The 21,996-nt window shown below is 40.5% G+C and overlaps 1 protein-coding gene across 1 annotated transcript in view; it reads right to left on the bottom strand.

The window, feature by feature from the left end:
* Positions 1-13,124: 13,124 nt before the first annotated feature.
* Positions 13,125-21,996, bottom strand: part of dchs2 (dachsous cadherin-related 2) — a 94,839-nt gene continuing 85,967 nt past the window's right edge. Inside the window, exons 16-18 of the mRNA XM_080186033.1 lie at positions 20,905-21,191; positions 17,886-18,027; positions 13,125-17,048 (exon numbers count right to left, since the gene is read on the bottom strand). Coding sequence (XP_080042159.1) covers positions 14,434-17,048; positions 17,886-18,027; positions 20,905-21,191 — 3,044 coding nt within the window. The 3' untranslated portion in view covers positions 13,125-14,433. The remainder of the gene's footprint in view (positions 17,049-17,885; positions 18,028-20,904; positions 21,192-21,996) is intronic.

Genomic DNA, 21,996 nt, shown 5'->3' with positions numbered 1-21,996 from the left:
AAATGTTAGGAACCAGTAAAAATAAACACTTTGAACAGAGGGTTAACCAAAACAAATGCAACAACTGGAACAACAAGTGATAACGGCTGAACTATATATGAAGAACATAGATAAATAGCACCACAGAAGAACAAATATAATTTCAACAGACGCAAAGGGATGGGGCACAACAAAAGAGGTTAGGACGGAGTTTAACAATTCCAGCAAAGTCAAGATCTCCTTTTGAACAATTCTTTTTTCCCTTGAAACAGATAACAATAAAATGGCAGTAAAATGGAGTGACCAGGACCTGAATTACAGAGGAACACATTTAAGAATAGAGAAGTATAAAATATACTGTCCATCACATACTGCAGGACTGTAATCAAACCTGACTTGTCGATAAGGCCCAGCCGAGATAATAGTAGGGAAACAGTTACAATAGTTTGAGCCAGTTTTCTACCAAATTTCTACCACTGTTGGCCGGTGCATTGGAATAGTCAAGGATAGAAATAGCAAAGGCATGAATGAGGGTTTCAGCAGCAAATGGGCTGAGACAGGGGCTAATTTGAACAATGTTACAGAGGTGGAAGCAGGCAGTGTTAGCGATGATGCAAGTATGTGCTTAGAAGCTTATCTGGAGGGGTTACAACTGGTTTAATTTCCGATTGTTGTTAGGGAGAGAGATGAAATCAATTGTGATGGAATGATTTGATTTTGAGTTGATTTGATTTATTATTATGATTTATTATTATTTATTATTGATTTATTAATATTATTATTATAATATTACTATGCAGTGAAAAGTTTTGTTTCTTGCGTACTTTACAGACAAAGCATTTTTACTTAGGGAAGGAAAGGAGAGAGTGCAGAATGTAGTATCACAGTCGTAGCTCGGGTGTAGAGAAAGATCAACTTAGTGCGAGGTAGGTCCATTCAAAGGTCTGATGGCAGCAAGGAAGAAACTGTTCTTGACACTTGCTGAGGCAGTGGGAAGTGTAAACGGTTTTAATGGATGGGAGGCTGATTTGCATGATTGATTGGGCTACATTCAATACCTTTTGTGGTTTCTTAAGGTCTTGAGCAGAGCAGGGGCCATACCAAACTGTGATACAACCAGAAAGACTGCTTTCTATGGTGCATCTGTAAATGGTGAGAGTTGTAGCTGATATGCCATAGTCTTCTGAAAATGTCGTTTACAATGGCTGCAATCCTCCCGATATTTATTTGGGGGTATTTGTTCATCCAGTACAGGATACTAGATAAACAGTCTGATAATTGAGCAACAGTGTGGGAATTGAGAGAAGTGCAGTGAGATGAAGCTAGGTGGTGTCAGCATATGTGAGAAAACTAAAGCTGTACTTTTGGATGATACTGCAATTGAGAATAGGAGGGGGCCAAAGATCAATCACTGGGGAATCTCAGAGATAATAATGTGAGAGAAGGAAGAGAAGCCATTGTGAATGATAATCTGGCTATGATTACAAAGTGAGAAATCTCACAGCACCTGGTTAAAGTCCAACAAGTTTATTTGGTATCATGAGCTTTTGGAGCGCTGTTCCTTCATCAGGACTCACCTGATGAAGGAGCAGCGCATCAAAAGTTTGTGGTACCACCACCTGTGTGCATTTAGGTGTAAGCTGTTCCATTTTAAACTGGTATATACTATACCTGGAAAACAGCACAAGTGTCAATTCCTAAATGAGCTCAAGTTTTCACTGCAGGAAAAGAGAAAAAGGGAAGTATAAAATTAAGTGAAAGCCAATGCTGTTTTGTTTTTGGATTCCGTCTTTTTTCAGATGATGGGTGGGCAGATGTTGCTGCTGCCCCAGTCTTTCCACCCAAGGAAGACCCAAAGGCAACTTACATCAGAAGACAGTACACTAGATTCAAATGAGGCCTCTGGAAAAGCTCCACAAGCTCTTTAGATTCTGATCATTGATTCCAGAGGAGATCCATAACTTGTGTTGTCTCTGCAAGTGGATCCAAAGAATTTTATGCCATTGAGTGCTGCCATAGTGTCAGGAGGCCCACAGCAAAGCTGAACACTGAAATGTGGAGGTTTATGTCAGAACCAACCTTCTCCTCCATAGGCTGTTTAAAATCTTTGCTGAAAAATGTGCACAGTAATGATGTGAATTTTAAGCTAATTAACCACTAATCTCACTAATAAAAAAGTTACATTTGTGCAATGGGAAATGTGAGTTCTTGTTATTGCAATCATTGATATTTTTTGAATAATCTCTGTAGTTATTAAAAAAAATTATAACCCACAAACCCTCTCATGAGTCCTATTCCCTAAGCAGAGAAAATGCTGCAGATTTTAAATAAATTCCTTTTGCTTTACTGATTTTTTCTTGTCTCACTTATTTGTTCCTATGTGGCTGCCTCAATTTATAATTTGTTTTGTACATTTAAATGTAATTTTTATTTCCTACATTTTGTATTCTGCCTTGAGTTGCAGTGATGTTTCTTCAGTCTTACCAGTCAGCCTTCCTCTTGCTTGTCCCACTAACAGATGTGGAGATGCCGGCGTTGGACTGGGGTAAACACAGTAAAAAGTCTCACAAGAGGATAATATGTCTGAAGAACTCCACCTGTCTTCCTTTAATATTATTTACAAGTGTTGTGTGGGGGGTTGGGGGGGGGGGTGCATGCATAGGGTAATGTCACTGGATTGGTAATCCAGAGGTCCAGGCTCATGTTTTGGTGACATCAGTTCAAATCCCACCACAGCAGCTGGTGGAATTTGAATTCAATTAAAGGGACGACGGTGGCATAGTGGTAATGTCACTGGAATTGTAATTCAGATTCAATTCAATTGTAATTCAATTGCAGTTCAAATCCCACAATGGCAACTGATTGAATATAAATTCAGTTAACGAATCTTGATTTGGGGGGCACGGTGGCACAGAGATGGGGCCTGGGTGGGATTGATGTCAGTGCAGGCTTGATAGGCCAAATAGCCTCCTTCTGCACTGTGGGGATTCTATGATTCTTCTATGAACTTGTCAGTGAGATGTCCCAGCTGTTTGACATAGTATATTTCAAGGGAGGCATGGTGGTACAATGGGTAGCACTGCTGCCTCACAGTGTCAGGGTCCCAAGTTCAATTCGGCCTCTGTGTGGAGTTTGCATATTCTCCCCATGTCTGCATGAGTTTCTTCTGGGCTCTCTGGTTTCCTCCCACACTCCAAAGATGTGCAGGTTAGGTGGATTGACTATGCTGAATTGCCCTTTGGTGTCAGGGGGATCCATAACTTGTGTAATTACATGGAATTGTGGGGATAGAGCCTGGGTGGGATTGTCATTGGTGCAGGTTCGATGTAGGGATTCTATTCTATGATTAGTTATTTTCTCCCCCCAACTCAGGATCCTAAAGCTTCACCTATAAAAGCTGTTGATTTTCTTTTCTTCCGCTTTTTCCAATCCTCCAAGCTTCACATCCACAATTCATCAATGATCAGACATAATTTTTACGGCCTGCTGCACTGCTCGATTGGTACAGCGGGCCAGGAAATATAAGTGGGAGGGCTGTAGCGGAATTCGCAACTGCTAATAAGCCTCATGCTGGGAAACAGTGAGAAGCTAATTACAATATTGGAATTGCAATGGCAGTACCACCCTGGCACTGTGCACCCAACTGGGAGATCAACACATGCACAGTGGTCCTCTCAGCACACTGATGCTGGTCTCTCAGGTAGGATTAGGCCACTTACTGGCACAAATTTTTTCTATATATATGGGAAAATTGCCCCTAATATTTTCGTACAGATTCTCATTTCAAGATTCAAGCTGAAGTTTTTTAAAATGTTGTGAAACACATTTGGCTCATCCAATCCCTTTTCAGATTTCAATACTGCTTTTGACATCAGATTTAAGCTGCTTCCTAGATAATTGAATTAAAATTTTAAGACCTGCCTCTATATAGTGTGATATTGCTTTTTGGAATGTCCTTTTTCTTTGTCAGTAACACAGTGCAATTGAGTGTAAACCCATATTTACCTTTTCTTTATGACTATTAGGGTGCAATCTTACTGGCTTACCATACCAGTCAAAATCGGGTTTGTGCCTGGTTTCTTGCCTCTCACGACCTTGCTGGCTCGCGCCCTTTTAATGATATGATTAACATGTTATTCATGAGTCCTGGATGCTATTGTCTGGGCTCATTTAATTTAGCCCTTAAGCTGGTCAAGGTTCTCACCAGTGAGGATCACAGATGGGCTCCATCAATGAGGGCCAAACATGATGGACTTGCTGGTGGAGGCCATTGAAGTCCTGGATTGTTGGGGGCTGAGCAGGGCTGTGGGACTGGCCACAGTGGTAGTGCCAACCTGGGATTTTTAAAAAATTATATATTAGTCACAAGCAGGCTTACATTAACAGCGCAATGAAGTTACTGTGGAAATCCCCTAGTTGCCACACTCCGGTGCCTGTTCAGGTATATTGAGGGAGAATTTAGCACAGCCAATTCATCTAACCTGCATATGTTTTAACAGCGGGAGGAAACCAGACCACCTGGAGGAAACCCAACCACCTGGAGGAAACCCATGCAGATACGGGGAAAACGTGCAAGCTCCATACAGACAGTGACCAAGCCAGAAATTGAACCCTAGTCCCTGGCGTTGTGAGGCAGCAGTGCTAACCACTTTGCCAATCTTGGCAGTGTCAAATGGTAGGGCCTGACAAGGCAGGGCGTAAGGCAGCAGGGCCTGAGGTGGTAGAAACTGATGAGGTAGGAAGAAGCTCCGTACGGGGGAAGGGAGGAGTTCTGCAGAAGTGGGAGGGCATTGGCCATGGTGCCAATCAGCTGAGGTGGTGATCGAGGGAATTGGCCAGGGCTTCTTGGGGGGGTAGGGAGGATGTCCAGGGAGATCATACTGGGAGATCGGGGTACTTGCGCAATGGCACCCCTAGAGCTCAACAGCTGCCTTCATAAGTGAGCTCCTTTCCACCCCATGACAAGATTCACATTATTACATTGTTGTAAATTCCCATTACTTCGCTCACTGAAAATATTGGCAAGAAAACCCGCTGTTTCCTCACCTGTTTGGCACTTAGAATTATTTTGTGAAAATTCCGCCCTTAATTTTTGTAAATCTTCTTCATTTATTGCTATTAATGTTGATAGAGTCGACACAAAATGGTTACCTGGCACAAAATGGACTCTGGGAAGAGACATTAAGAAGAACTGACTTTAGGCATAGATATCTGCACGAAGAGTTAAAACCTGTAGTGTTTAAATCACTGCAGGAAACTGGTCAGACCTTGAGGCACCTTAAACTTGAGATAAGAATGCCTTGGCTAAAGCCATAGAAACATCAGAAAAACTGTGGATAGAAGTATTGCCCACTATATTAATGAGGCTAAGTGCTACCACAAACCGGACAACCGGATTAACCCCTTATGAACTGATGACAGGATGGGCGATGCAATTACCAGGAAACATCATAACAGGTGGGACCGATGTAGGTCCATTAAAAGACAAAATCAAAAGATATATTTTGGAACTAAGCACCCAACTAAAAGAGATGTGTAAATTAGTAAAAGATTATCAGGAAGAGACACAGACAGCTTGAAATGCTCCCTGACGTCCCAACAGCAGGAAGTCATGTCCTTGTAAAAACATTATCCAACAAACCAGGGTTTGCACCAAAATGGAATGGGCCACATGAAGTTATAATTAGTAGAGGTACCTGTGATATGACAGAGAAAGGTATATGGAAACATTGGACACAGCTGAAATTATGCAAAGAAATGAATGAATGAATTTAAGTGACCAAAGTGCTTTCCCCAAAATAGGTGATACCTGCAAGCAAGAGTAACTGATGCCTTCAGGTTGACAATATAACTTTTGGAAAATTGTTTAAGATTGATACTTGCTTGTTGCTGTCATGTATAAGATCGTGTATGTAACTGTATTACTTTGTGTTGTCACAACTGTAAACTTGACTGGGCCAGAGAATAACCTATTTTACAAGGCTCATATACATTTACATGGGAATCAAACTGTATATTACCCGTTAGCCCAATCTATAGAAGCACCATTTGTGGTCACCCCTGGGGGGACCCCCCATGACTTATATATAGTAGATACCTCAGATGCAGCCTGTAAGGGACAAATTGGCAAATATAAAAGGGATATACAGGGAAGATGTGTGGAATTTGTAAATCCCACAGATCCTGCGTGCAGGGTGTTCCAAGGGGTGGGAGGAAGAGTGTGCTTGGATAATGCAAGCTATCTGCTTTGTTTTTCGGGGCTGGGATGGGGATGTGCATATGAGTTGGTCCCCAAAAATGATTCCTGCGTACAGATGCAGTATGTCAGTCAGTACTGTCGGGTAAATAGGGGTCAGTTTACTTGCACCTGTGATGACCAGAGATGCCTGAATGTAACTGTGGGGAGGCAGCTCATTTGTGGCCAGTGTAATGGGACTCAAATCAGTTCAGCTGAATGGACATACCAGTGGGATCAAGCAGGGAGTCAAGTAAACCGAGCGATTGGCGGTATACACAAACCAATAATCAGGACACCAAATGCTACTGGGCTAAGAAGGAATTTGTATTCCTCTTCAAAGACACCTACACAACAGCAACACCAATCCTCCTGATCCTTTTTGCAGTAGGAACAATAGGACTGTTCCATGCCCTCAGAAGGGGCATATCTGGAGAAAGATAGTAACCCGGGCCATCAGCAAGGAATTCTGCGCTGATTGGAAAACACCTGGCACAATGAGATCATCACTGGGATACGGGTTCCTTGGACCCCTATTTTTGGGGTGGGGGGCAGCAGGAGTAATTAGTGCAAAAATTGGAACCATATTATCTGTGGACTAACAGTCTTGGGAAACAGTATGTCAAAAGCACTGGAGGTTGTCAACCAAGAAATGGCTGAATTGAGATTATGCACACAGCAGACCTGATATTCAGTAGACTACCAGTTAGCCCATCAGTGTTTGGGGGGGGCGGGGTGCAGAGGGAGGTGGTGTGTGGGCAGGAGAGTGGAGTATGTACAGTCATAGGAGACAAATGCATAACATATGCCACAGACAAATCCTATAACATCACCCAAGTCATTAATAAGGGAACAGCTTGATAACGTCAGACAAGGACGCATGGGATTTGCTGGAATGGCTAGTGGGAAAATCCTGGGGGTCCTATTTAATGCATGGACTGATAATTCTCATTGTAATAATAATTGTCTGTTGCCTAATTGTTGGATGCCTTAATGTCTGTTACAAAGTAATGGTGACATGAATTGTGCCAGGAGCCAGCGTAACCATCAAGGAAGAATAAATGATGGAACCCCCAAAGATATCAAGGGCTATGAGAAAGGAAAGATGATGAACATCTACCTGTGACGATGCTGCTGTTGTAGGTCTGTGGATTATTAAATAATACTCCTGATACAAAGGGGGAGTTGTTAGGGTGAAATCAAAATGATGGACACAAAATGGTTACCTGGCACACAAAACGGACTCTGGGAAGGGACAGTAAGAGGCACTGACTTTGGGTACAGACATTAAAACCTGTAGTGTTTAAATCACTGCAGAAAACTGGTCAGACCTTGAGGCACCTTAAAATTTGAGATAAAAGCAGACCCAGAACAATGAGTTTGATAACGAGATCAGCCACTGATGGGGACATAAATGCATAAATGTATCTATTCTATGTAGAACGATGTGTCAACTGTCAATGTCCGTACCTGTCTGCTTATAGCAACGTGTTAACGGTTGATGTCCAAATCTGCCTACTCAACTTGTAATGATGTGTTAACGGCTAATGTCCGTACTATTATCTAAAAAGTATAAAGATTCTCAGCTACCATTGTGTAGTTGAGAAGGTAGCTGCCAGTACTGCGGAGAGCTAGCGCTTTCCCCAAAGCTTTGTCCGAATAAAACTTTTGTTGAACCTCCAAGTCTGACTCCAAAGTGGTGAATTTCCCACAACAATGTGGAGCTGTCAGCATAGTTGATGTTATAGATGACCTGCCTCTTTTATATTTAGGGGAGAATTTCTGTCTGAAACCTACATGGCTGAAATCATGCCTGCTAATCATGGGGAAAGTAGATACACAGAGGGAAAAATCATGATGACAGGATATCTCAAGAGTGTTTTACAGCCAAGAAAGTATTTTGGGATGTTTTAGTGTAAAAAATATAACAGCCCATTTTCTTTTTATTCTTTTATGGGACATGAGTGTTAATGACAAGCATTTGTTGCTCATCCCTAATTAACCTTCAGAAAATGATGGGGAGTTGCCTTCTTGAAATATTGCAGTCCATCTGGTGTATGTACACCTACAGAGCTCTGTAGGAGTTCCAGGATTTTGATCCTATGATAGTGGCGGAATAATGATAGTTCCAATTTAGGATGGTATGTGTATTGGAGGGGAATTTGGAAATGGTGGTCTTCCCATGAATGTTCTGCTCATGCTTTTCTAGGTGATGAGGTTGAAGATTTAGAAGATGCTGTCAAAGGAGCCTTGGTGACTTGCTGCTGTGGTACACACTACTGCCACTATGCATTAGTGGTGCAAGGAATTAATGTTTAAGGTGAAGGACGTGGCGCCAATCAAGTGGATTGCTTTGCCCTGGAAGCTTCTTGCATGTTGCTAAAGCTGCACTTACCTTAGCAAGTGCAGAATATTCCATTACATGCTTGACATATAACTTGGAGATGGTGGACATGCTTTGGGGAGGCAGGAGGTGCCAATTTGCACACAGCAAGCTGCCACAAAGAGCAATGTGATAAAGGTCAGATAACTTTGTTTTCATGATTTAGGGATACTGGCCAGGAAAAACTGCCTCATTCATCCTCAAAATAATACCATCTAGGGTGTTTTATATCCAATTGAGTGGGCAGAAAGAGCCTCAATTTTACACGTCCTCCAAAATACATCCGATACTGAGAACTATCTCAGTACAATGCTGGGGAGTGAGTTTTGATTCTTTTGTCCAAGTCCTGCATTGAGACACAACATTTCTGACTCAGGTACGAGAGCTGACAGTACGAGAAACTAGAGTCAGAGCTGCAGGAGGTTCCAGCAATAGGGAGCACCAAGGCAGTGAAGGGTTTAAACATGGAGGATTGAGGATGAAAATTTTACATTTGAGACATTAGAGGATCTAGAGACAAAATATCTCAAAATATCGTTGACGAGAGCATAAAGCTTGTTATTTGCAATATATTGGAATATGTACAAATACATGTAAGCCAAGGAAAACAACTTAACAACTTGCACCTCAACTGCCTCAGTTGATTAGACATCTCCAGCCAAGACAGAATGCCAAATATGAAAGTACATCAATGTGCACGTATCCCCAACATGTTTGCCCTCCTGAATCAGTGGCCACCCTGTTGGCTGAGTCGTGAGCTGAATGGATGTTGGCCATAACCCCAAAGGAACGTTCTATGACAAGCTTGATATCAGCATCAGACCAACTGGTTGTCCACATTTGCGATACAAAGACATGTATAAGTGAGTCTTCAAGTTGACCAGGGTTGAAGTTGATGCATGAGAAGTCCTTGATGCTTATGGGAGTGCCTGAAGGCAAACGGTTATGAAGAGAATGGAAAAAGCAGAGGACAAAAGAAACAACCAAATGGTGGAAAAGAAAACCCACCGAAGGAAATAAAATCAGTTGACCTCAGGCTGGTCAGCTGTGGGAACGACTGCCACTCTCAAATCAGCCTCTACAACCACAACAGGCAATGTTCAACATTGAAGTGACATATGCCCTGAACAGTGTCCATTATCTTGCAAGATGAATGGATGTCAAATGCAAAATTTAAGTTTAACATTTTAAAATTTAGACATGGCTTATATTGAACATTGATGTACAAATTTTTACTTTCTGTTAAGAATCTTGTTGGAACAATCCTCAGCTCTCATCCAATTGAAGATGTATTATTTTATGTGGTATATATTTAACACAATATACGCATTTGCTAAAAATAATCAATTCTTTATTTGTGTGATTCTTCCAAGATGCAACAAAGTTTTGAATTCAAGCCTGGCACCTCTCTCATCTTGCTAGACATTATATTGATCATAAAATGCCATTATAACACATCAGTTGTTGTTAATATTCAGTACATCCAAGGAAAAAATGCCTGGTTTAATTTTTACAGTAACTGCAAAATATTGAATGTGAATTCTTCCATGTGCAAATCAAATGTTTACTGTATAACTGATAATCATTGACCATTTTGCTTCTTTAGAAAATGTCATGAACTTATGAACAAAACTAAGCAGAGTAAGAAAAGTTCATATATTTATCTTTAAAATACAAATCATTTAAATGTATAACTGATAAAAAAGATGTTTGAAATCAAAATCTGCAAACACAAATCAATTTTCTTCCACATTTAATGATAATCATTATTTTATATGAATGAAACGTTTCAATTAATTGCAAATATCTGTATTTATTCATTCAGATGAGAGGTCACATTTCCACTTCACCTAACAAAGGAACGGCGCTCGAAACTTGTGATTACAAATAAACTTGCTGGATTATAACCTGGTGCCGTGTGACCTTTGCACACCCCAGTCCGACATCGGCATCTTCACATTTATTCATTTAGGCATTGTACAACCCTGTTAAAGCCAAAATGAGTATCATTCTTTGCAAATCAATTTTCTAAGTTCTTTTAACAAGCATTTGTGGTGGTGTGAAAATAATTTATAAAACAATTCAAGGATGTTTCAGAATCCTTTCCACCTGATCAGATGCTAAGCAATTATGTTTCAGTGCAGTCTTCAAGCTTCATGGTGTTTCACTTACCCACATTTTGCACACGCTATAGCAGGAAACAGGTATCACGCTTGTTTTTAGGTTTCGGACCAGTCTCTGGTGGGAAACTGATTAGTGATAATTTTCATGTGGATGAGCCTTGAATTGATACTGAAACATGTTGCCTGTGTAGTTAGGGACAGTGGAAGCAGGAATGGAGGTGGGTCAGATGAAGCTTGAGGGGGTGGGGAGGGGGGGGCAGAGGGGGAACTGACTTATTTCGTCTCTTCAAGGCAGGCTTCATTGAGGCTGTATCAAACACTTCCACATCACCAGAGGGAAGAAAGATGTTACAGGAGACTGAAGATCTGGCATTCACATCAGGACTACCCTCACTTCATGATAATGCTTACAAAATCAAGAAAAGTTCAAAAAGTCTGATAACTTTAAGTGCCATCAAATAAGTCACAGTGAAATATCATGGAGAACATGTTCTTGGCTATCTAAATCAAACACCAAAACCATTATCAGGAAGCACTTATAAGAACATAAGAAATAGGAGCAGGAGTAGGCCATCCAGCCCTTCGAGCCTGCCCCGCCATTCAATAAGATCATGGCTGATCTGTCGCTGCTCAGTTCCACTTTCCCGCTTCTCCCCATAACCCTTAATCCCCTCTCTCATCAAAAACCCATCAACCCGCGTCTTAAAAATATTTAGCGAGGCAGCCTCCCACTTAGTATGATGACTATGCAAGTGAATGCTAAAAGCTTGTATGCCAACTTAAAGAATTCACAAGGTGAGAGTTCACAGTTTTAATGCAAATTGTACTTGGTTTGAACATTTTGGGAGGTGCTGCAATTTGCTTAAAGTGACAAATGTAGCAGCTAGTTCTATTACCGAAGCAACTGAAAAATTCCATGCTTATTTGAAGAAAATTGCTGAAGTGAATACTCACAGAAACAGATCTTTAATGTTGATGACTTTATTGGAACATGTATTTTCAAAAACGAATAGACTGCACCAGGATTTAGGCCCAAAGGTCATTTAATATGCTGAAAATAAGCCAACAAACAGGGAACTTTGGTGTGTTCTCAATATGTCCTCAAGGGTATTGTCAATATTGCTGTTTTATGGAATGAAACTATGTTGGCACATACGAATAGGATGGGGATTTGATGATGTTGCCCCCAAACTCAATGCAAAATCATCAATTTAACCAAGAAATTTGGTTTGAAAAGGCAGAGGAGGTTGATGTGGTGGAATTGCTTGAATCTTTCAGAAAGTACTTATTGAATGTGGATTTACTGCAATTAGATATTCAGTATCTTTCAATTGCCCATGATTCTCATTTGTCTATATCTCTCAGCCACTTTCTTCTATCTGCCACTCTCTCACTCCAGTCTTTTCACACTCCACTTCTCTCCTTTAACCCTATCTCTTTCCCCATATCTATTCCTCCTCTTCCCCAATATTTTTCTCTCATCACTCTCCAACTTTGTCTCCAGTCTCTTCCACTCTCCCTTTCAGTCTCTTCCTCCCCCGTCTCTCACTATCCCTCTCCTAGTCTCTCTCTCCTCTCCCTGGCACCCCATCTTTCACTGTCTCTCCGTCTCACTCCAATCCAATTATGAAAAATGCAAAAAGAACTTAAAATGCTTCTAGGACATTTCAAATGGGTGGTATTATTAGATTTTAAGTGGGTAGAAACATTAGCTTTTCCACACAACGGAGGCAGCACCATTTTAACTCACCATCACCTTCTGAGGAGCAGGTAGGAATGAGCAACAAAAGTTGGCCTTGCAACACTGGTCACATCCCAAGAACAGATATATATATATACACTATATAAATAACTCTTGAAAATTAATGTGACTCCAGATGCTAGCAAAAACAAAATAAAGCAGCACAGTAACATTTGGCATAACATCATCAGTTTGTCCATTATGTAACATATAACACATCACATAAATATGGAAGTGTTTTTAAAGTACTTTGTAAAACTTTTAAATGATTTTATATATTCATGTAGGTTGCAGCAAATTTGGGTGACAAACCCCCTCACATTGTATAAGGCTCATCTCCCCTTGAATGAAATATGTTTATTTTCCATTAGCTCTTCATGGCCTTAATTATTAACTATTATTCAGGACATCAATCCCAACTTCCACTCCCTGGTCTTGGCCTCAGCCTTGCTTTCCTCTACCCCTGGATCTCATGCGCCCACCCTCACCTGTGTCTTCCTTCCAGGTCTCGCCCTCTATCTCCAGCCCCTCCTACCCTAATGCTCCTGCTTTCTATCCATTCCATCTTTGGCCCCAGAGTCTCTACCCATCCCCAAGCCTCACAATGCTACCGGCCGGCACCCCCCCCCCCCCCCCACCCCGCCACCCAAGTGTGTGTCTCCCTTCCCTCTCTCTCAATGGTTGTCACTCCCTTTGTTGACCTCTTCTACAGAAATACAATCTGTTACATTGGGATCTTTTATCATCTTTTTAGTTGGGATACTTCCACCTCACTTTCTGTCTGGAGAGACAGTCTCTGGTGGCAGTGGGTTTTGGTCATCTCCAGGTAGCTCTGTCTTCACCACTGGATCTTGTGTTAAGGACCTTGTCTCTGTTACCTTTCTGGTCTTCTTTCACCTATCATGCCCTCCTGTCACTGGGGGTTCCTATTGAGGATGATGTCCCCGGCCACTACTGGACCCAATATTTGACAGTCTTCCATTTGGACAGGTGGCAATCCTACTGTAATTGGCGGCCTTGCTTCCTGCTCTTAGTCACCCATGATTACAGAGGGTGATGCTCCCATTCAATGCCAAAGTGCTGACTGTCCACTGTCACTTCCACTGTGCAGTACCAAAAGCACCTCGCTTCCAAGGCTGAATTCCCTTCTACTATACTGACCCTCTCAATGGGTCAGGGAGGTTCTCGGGGGGTGCTATGACTGACTTGCCTGTTTGGCACATGTCTCCCTTCAAGCTGGTCAGCAAAGAACAATTCATGCAATCTGTATGTGTGCTGAAAACTTCAACCTCTCTCTTTACAAAATCAGAATGAGCAACTTTAATAACTGTAATTAGCCTTAATCATGGACGGGATAAAGATGGATGGGATCACTGCCCCACGCAAGTGAACTGCCAGGAACAACATTTCAATACTGACATGCTGGTATTTTTGGGCCCCGCCAGCCCCCTCCCTGCCTGTGGAATCATCAAAATATACCTCTGAGGAAAGTTCTTTCTCTTTTTTGGTAAAATGAAAGTAATGGCAATGCTGATGGACAAAAGATTCCCAGATACTAAGAGTGAAATTGCTAACGATTTGGTGTATCATAGCCTGTGTTGAAAGATCTGTTGTTCTCACTATATGTGTATTATAATAAAATAAATCACATAAATGCACTTCTAGTTATTCATGACAATTGTGGATAATTTTTATAGTCCTGGAATTGCAATCTATTTGCGTTCCTTGTTTGTTTGCTGGTGAACTTGATACAACAATTAAAGCAGGTAAGCAGTTAAGTGAATAAAATTACTTTACAAATAATCATTTAGTAACTCATCCCTATAATTCACACCCAATTTTGAGTTTGTTTCTCTTTTTGAAATAGGCTTGACAATGCTTCACCTACAAAAAATTAACAAGCTTACAGTCATAGCTTCACATATCTATATTTACTTTAAAAGCAGGTATATAATCACATCAGTCTAAAATGTTAATGATTCTGTATCTGTATTTCCTCTTCTACTTTTTGCTTGTGTAAGGACTGCTTTAAGGTAAGTTCAGATAACCCTTTATCTAAAGTATTAGAAGCCAAAGATGTTTGCACAGGAAAAGATGGGGAGAAATCTGGTGTCACAGCTGAAGTGTTGCATGTATTATTGACAAGGGATAGGTCTGAATATTGTGAGAATGATGGATTAAATCTTATGATTGGCATTTGTGGAGGGACAACCCTAATGCCTTGCTGTGGAACTGATGTCATCAATGGGGGTGGGATAATAGATTTTGATTCCTTTTTTATGATATGTTTTTGTAGACTTTCATCTTTCAGTTTTGCAATCTTGGTAAAGACAGAGGCAAAAGGTTGAAATCCAGGTTTCCAGGTAAGTATATAATCACAATTGGAGTTGTTTTGTATTTTGTCTTGTTTGAAAATGAGAGAAGTGCGGGATCCTATCAATGAAGTCTGCCCATTCACTATAACTATGTGATCTTTAGTATTGTCCACCATGATACTACTTTTCTCAACACTTGTATTCTGAATATTCTTTGAAAAACAATCAACAAAATTCACATTGTAACTTTCCTCTGCCTGTACGTTCTTTAGGTTATATATACTATCTACATTTTCTCTACAGATGATTGCATCCGTGACACTGTTTTTACATAATTGACAAGGCGGATAATCTGACTCCCTGGGGCTCTCTGAATCCAGAACAGTGGATGTCCAACCATGCTCACCTCTGCAAAACTGATTTGCATTGATCATTATAATTTCTCCATCTTCAGCAGTTTCCTCTTCTGCAGAGCCTCGCCCACTTGAATCTGAATGTCTGGGAGAATGGAATGACTTCTTCATAGGAATGTCCCGTAAACTCAGCTTTTCCAGTGAACTATCGAGAGTCTTTCCAAGCTGATTAGCATTGACATTCTGATGACCTAATGATACTACTGGATGATTCAGATGGTTAATAATAGTAGATATTATTGGAAGTCTTCTATTCAGATTTCTCGAACTTGAATTATTTTTATCTTTTCTTTTATATCTACACAGTAGGCCACCAAAGCACACAGAAAAGAGCAGGAAAATGACAAATGAGATAGAGAGACTTAAAGTGAGGCTGTCAGTTGACTTATCAACCAAGGCATCGAATGACTGAGAAATATTAATTGCAACAATACTAATAGCTGATCTAGATCCCAATAAAGGACTACTGGCTCTAATCATTAACTCAATTATTTCTTCTCCCTTGTAACTGCCTTTAATTTTGTGAACAGAACCTGAAACATAAATAACTCCACTTGTTTGGTTCAGAGAAAAGTAAGGACAAGGCTGCAGAAATGAGAAAAGCACCAATCCATCCATTCCTGCATCTTTATCTACAGCAGTCACTTGTCCAGCTTTTTGACCGACCTCCACGTGCTCAGGAAGAGTAAAATAATACCGTTCTTGGGTAAAAGTGGGCTCATATTCATCAATACCGTGAATGTCCACTTGAACTGTTATAGTTGCTGTTGCATTACCTTTATCCTTTGCCTCAACTATAAATATGCATTTCTGTTGTTGTTCATAATCAATTAATTGTTTGGTGTAGATCCCACCAGTAATTGGATCAATAATAAAATTATTCCAATTGGTATATGTAGAATAGTCAGTCCAAGACAATGTCAGAATAGAGTATGTCACATAACCAAAGGGACCATCGTCATAATCGAGTGCATGAACTGCACACACTGATGTATAGACAGGCTCATTTTCACTGACTGTGCAATTCAGTGTAGGAAATACAAAATAAGGAACATTATCATTGTCATCCAATACATTAATATAAAGGACTGAAATAGCCATATTTTGATGAGTAGTACTGTCATCAACTGCTTGGATAGTTAATGTGAATTTTGCTATGTCTTCATAGTCAAGAGGTAGCTTTAATTCTATAAAACCAGTTTTAGGATCCAATCTAAAAATTTCTTCCTCATTTCCCGAAATTATACTGTATTTGATATCTGCATTTACTCCCTGGTCACGATCATAAGCAGAGACTTGAATAAGTTTATGTTTTACAGGGGTGCTTTCTAGAACTTCGATATGGTATTCTAAACTGTTGAAAACTGGAGGATTATCATTGAAATCAAGTACAGTTATTGACATAATTGTGGTTGAATTAAGCGGTGGGTTTCCTCGATCAGACGCACACACAACCAAACTATAGCTGTTAGTAAATTCTCTGTCTACTACATTTGTTAATACCAGTTTGCCTACCATACTATACTGATTCTCTGTTTGAATCACGGAGTTCTCAATGTGGAATCTGTTTTGTTCATTGCCTCCAATAATAGCGTAGTCAATGTAAGAATTCTCACGGGTCCAGTCTTGGTCTACTGCTGAAAAGAACAACAGAGTGATCCCAGCTGCTGTCTCTTCATTAACACTGATATTATAACCTGCTTGTGTGAATTGAGGAGCATTATTATTGATATCCTGAATTTGTATCTCCACTAGTGTAATGCTAGTCAGCGCAGGATTGCCACCATCCTTAGCTTCTACCAGAAGCTGCACCACAGAGTTGTAAGTTGTATAGTGAACAGTCTTGGTAAATATTGCACCTAAAATCCAAAAAGAAAAGCAAAGTTAACACCCAGAGAAAAGCAGTGACTTCCTTGTTAAATAAGCACATCAGGTCTGACAATGTCATAGGACCCTCATCTAGAATGTCAGTCCCTGGCTCCCCATCAAGTCAAACCTGCTATGAGTTGGGTTGTGGGTCAGTAAAGGTTCAGAAAGGGTTTTCTTTAAAACATATGTTTCCAAGTGAGCTAGGAACAACAACAGTTCCCTTACTCTGGACTTCAGAAGAAAGTTTTAAGCCTGGTCTGTTGTCAGCTCCCACAGATACCTGTCTAAGGCCCCCACCACTTCAATTGTCCAAGTTCCAGCTCCCATTCTTCAGCCAGGTAATGGGTCTGGGCAGTTTCTGGCAGGACTCCAGAAACACTTAGAGATGAGATCTGGCCATAAATATTAACCATGGCTTCACATTCCTGGAAACCAAAGGTTTGCTGCCTTCTTTAGAATTGCGTACACCATACCCTATAAAGCTGGGGCGAAACTGGAGTCCTCACATGCCACAAAATGAATACTTCTATGTATCCTAAACATCAAAATTAGAATTAAACACAAAACATAAAGGCGATCTGTTGTCACTATTAAAAATAATAGCAAAACAGGTTAATGTCTGCGTAATATATCTCAATATATTACTTTTAATACTATCTGTTTAGACCTTCTGAACTTACAGCATTGTTGCATAGAACAGTACTGCATTGCTGCAGGTCACTGAGCTGGATTTTGGATACCAAAATTATTGCCATAGCCCACGTTTTCTGGCTATATGATCAATTAATATGATGAGTGTTCGATCGGCTCTTAACTTATTATCTTACCACTTTCAGCATTAATATAAAACGCCGCAGTAGTCTCTGGAAGGATTCTAAATGAAACTCTTCCATTCACTCCTGAATCTTTATCTGTGGCAGATACAGTCAGAAGGTAGGTATTGACTGGGGAGAGTTCAGGTAATGTAATCTGAAACAACAGATAGTCAGAAAGCCAATTCTTGTACAGATTAATAGAAAGCTATGTGAAATTATTAAGAAAGAGCATAGTTACTGATACAAGTACAGATTTTTGAACTGCAATTTATAGACTATGGTCTTCTTCTACGCTCTGCTACTGTATTACTGCACCTCTTTCATTGTTTTGCCTTGAAAGGGAAAAAAAACCTCTTATTATTTTGGAGTTTAATTTTATTATGTGACCAACGTCATTCCATGATTTACTTCAATAAGTTACCACCTACTGAGTTTCCTCAGTTATAACAGTAATAATAATGTCATAGATTAGGTACTTTTTTTTTAAACTAAATTGTTTCTACAGCTATAGGGTTCACTTTCAAAAAATCTTACTTGTAGCAGACATTTTTCTGTGATTATTTACTGAAGTACATTCTGCTTATTTTAAAATTTAATGGACGCCAGGACAGTACCAATATTTATTTTAAAATCAGTTATTTTTCCATCAGAACAGATTATTGTAGAAGATAGAAAAATGTTTCAATTTAATAACTGTTAAATAACACAGTCATTCAGTAGCTTTGTCTCACTCACTTGTACACTTCAAATGAAACTCAAACATCCCACATCTATTGTCACCCATATTCAACTTGCTATCAGGTTCCTTCAAACAGGAGGGACTCAGGATAAGTCAACCTCGCAACTGGTGAAAATCATACATGCTTAAGCAAGCCAATTGTTCTCATTCCCTCCTCCCTCAAACTGAAATATTCTATAACTGATTTACTTTATCAAGTGGGTTTGTTGTCTATTACTAAGGTCACTAAAATAACAAGGTCAACCGTGTATCTGACACGCACAGAAACTCCTCAATTTCTGAATCTCCGCCACCAACAAATCTACACAGACAGAGTTTCTATCTGACTGATAAAGCATATGCGCTCTTCCCCTTTAGGAAAGAGAAAGGCGAACTAGATGGATCTCAAGTCATTTTTCATCTATCAACTCCTAAGTTCCGACAAAGTATCCAGCATACACAAATCTAGACAGTGTACGAGAAACCTAGCACAGTCAAAACTTAGAAGACACCAAAATGATACAACATACTGGTAAACTTGCATGATTTGATCAGCCAGAATCAACCTCAGACAAGCTCATTAGCGTGCAGGATAATCTAAAGTCAAGAGGAACAATTTCAATCTCAAGTAACAGATTCCATAGACAGGCAAATTATCAACTGTACTCTGCATCTGCCTGGCTGGGGTATCTGATAAACAAAATCGGTCAGAGGATTAACATGATTCAGTGGAAGATAACAGATTACAGTGTGGGTTCCTGGCTAACTTCTGTCCTAATAAGTGGAAGATTCGGGAATCTCAGCAGAAACTGTACCCCATAATACCTATCATTTAATAAGAGTGAACTTCCTGAAACTTCTTACCTAACATCCCTTTTACAGTAGTCACTCAGACTGCAGCGGTTCAAGGTGGCCCAATACCTCCTTCTCAAGGGCAACTAGGGATGAGCAATAAATTTTGGCCTTGTCAGGAATCTTTATATCCTAAGATTACATTTGCAACCAGATTACAATGAGTAGGTGAAAATTGACTATACTAGAATTTTAATGGTTCACCCATTGATTGGGACAGATATAGAGTAAATAGATAAAAAGGAATGTAGGGCCTGATTCTCCCATCGTGACCTGCAATCCTTCTGGCTGGCCCGGTCAGTAGAATCACATGTAGGCTTTTTCCTGGGATTTGCGCGTGCTCTGGGAACACATGCGTGTCTCTCAGAGCCAGAAAACAATTGCAGTTGAGACTGCACTGGAAACTGGTGGGAAGAGAGATAAGTATTTGAATTTTTAAAAATATATTTTAAATATATTTTGCATATCATCAGGCACGACATGGAACTTGCCAGGCCCGATAGCATCTCCCACCCCATCAGGAGTACTTAATTCTGGCAGGGTTTAGAGTAGCTCCCCATGTTCAGGGAACTAGCAGGAGACTCCACCAGAGTGAAGGGAGAGGGGGCAATCAGGGCTCCCAAGGTGTTGGGCAGCAGTGGGAGACGGGGTTGTACCACCTGGGCATGGGCATCCTGGCAATGCCAGCCTGTGTTACCTGGCACTGCCCTAAGTGCACATGCCCAGAAACCTAGCCTGCACATTTTTGGATTGTGGGAAGAAACTGGAGCACCCAGAGGAAACCCATGCAGACACAGGGAGAATGTGCAAACTGCACAGACAGTGATCCGAGGCTGGAATTGAACCCAAGTCCCTGGCACTGTGAGGCAGCAGTACTACTACTGTGCCATCGTGCTGCCCTTGCTCCAGCCCAAGCCCACCCAACCCACAGGGCCCTTCGATAATCTTCCATTTGCAGCCTGGCAGCAGCAGAGGGGCAAACAGCCACTGGACTTACCTTGTTGCCCCCACTGGGGTTCAAAGCTAGGGTGTCAGGGCTGGGGCAGTGCAACATTGGCATTGTTAAGGCACGGGGACTGAAGAAGCTTAAGGGGGGAGGGATTGGGTCACTCTTATGCTTGCATTCTGTAGGAGGGGATTGAGAGGGTGACCCATTACTTGAGTGCTGGAGGGGAGGATACTCCTCTTTGGTGAAAGGTCAGTGATGCTCCACTGGTCAGAGAGGCTTGTTGGGGGAGGGGTGTCATTTAAAAATAGTGCCCGATCTAATCAGATCCCACCTGACAGATGCCGCCAATGCCAGTGTGAAACTCTGTTTTCCTGCTAGCAGGAGCACTTAGACTGTAAACAGAAGAATTCTGCCCTACGTATGTCACTTCTACAAACATACAACACACTGTACTTATACCCGGGATGACACAAATCTGTTTTGTATTTCAAAATATTTATGTTGTATTCTACCTGATACAAGTCTTGAGAGAAGAAAGGTGGATTGTCATTTATATCCACTACATAAACTCGTAGATCTGCATCAGTTGCATGCACTGAATCAGAAACCTTGATCTTCAACAAGTATTCAGGCTGTTCTTCAAAGTCCAGAGCCTCAGTCAAAATGATGACTCCAGTGTTGTGGTTAATAGCAAATTTACCTTCAGGATTACCATTATGAGTAAAATGATAGGAAAGAATGGGGTTTAGATCCATATCACTGGCCATTATCTGTGTAAGAACAGAACCAACTTGGAGGTCTGAAAAGAACAAATTATTTACCAAAAATCAATTAACCATGACCGCATTTTAGTAGTAAATCCCTGCTATCATATTACAAACTGATTAAACATGTATTTGAAGGATCTTTATTATTTTGTTGCTTTAAATTGAAAGTAGAAACTCACAGAGTGAACAATGGGCATTATAAATACAATACTAAAGCAATTTTTGTGAGGAGAATAGAATGGTTGCACTCGCATCAAACCTAAGCAAGCTCATTCTATGGGAGGGACATGATGAACCTGTCAGAACCTGGGTGGGTAATTACTTGGAGGAATGCCCTGAAATAGAACTTTTGCATTCTCATTTCACAGGATGCATACCTCATAGGAACTATAGAATAATCAACAGAAATATCAGTCTAGAAATTACCATTTGGCATGTTATTGAATTAACACAAAATGAACTTGCATAATAATTTGTCTGCAACAACAATAGAGCTGTTAATCCATTAAAATAAATAAATTACTGTCAGCTGGGCAGGGGGGTGGGTGGGGGTGTATCTCTCACACAAAATAAGAAAATTACCCAGTACTATATTCCATTTCTTTCACGGATTGCTGTGCCTATATCTGACATTTTTGAAGTGTTTCGCTGTATTACCACTAGACAATTTGCACCACAGGTCAATATTGGGAGCCATTATCTTTACTGTCAATGAATAAGTAACAATAATGTTATTTTAGTATTTTCAGATTTGTTCTGGAACCTTGAGTTTTAGAAATAGTGTTCCATTAGCATTATTAGAACAAAGAAAAGTACAGCACAGGAACAGGCCCTTTG

Source organism: Carcharhinus amblyrhynchos, chromosome 1, assembly GCF_965287045.1.
Source record: "Carcharhinus amblyrhynchos chromosome 1, sCarAmb.v2.hapA, whole genome shotgun sequence".
Taxonomy (NCBI): domain Eukaryota; kingdom Metazoa; phylum Chordata; class Chondrichthyes; order Carcharhiniformes; family Carcharhinidae; genus Carcharhinus; species Carcharhinus amblyrhynchos.
The sequence above is the reverse complement of the archived record's forward strand: the minus strand, read 5'-3'. Positions and strand labels throughout refer to the sequence as shown.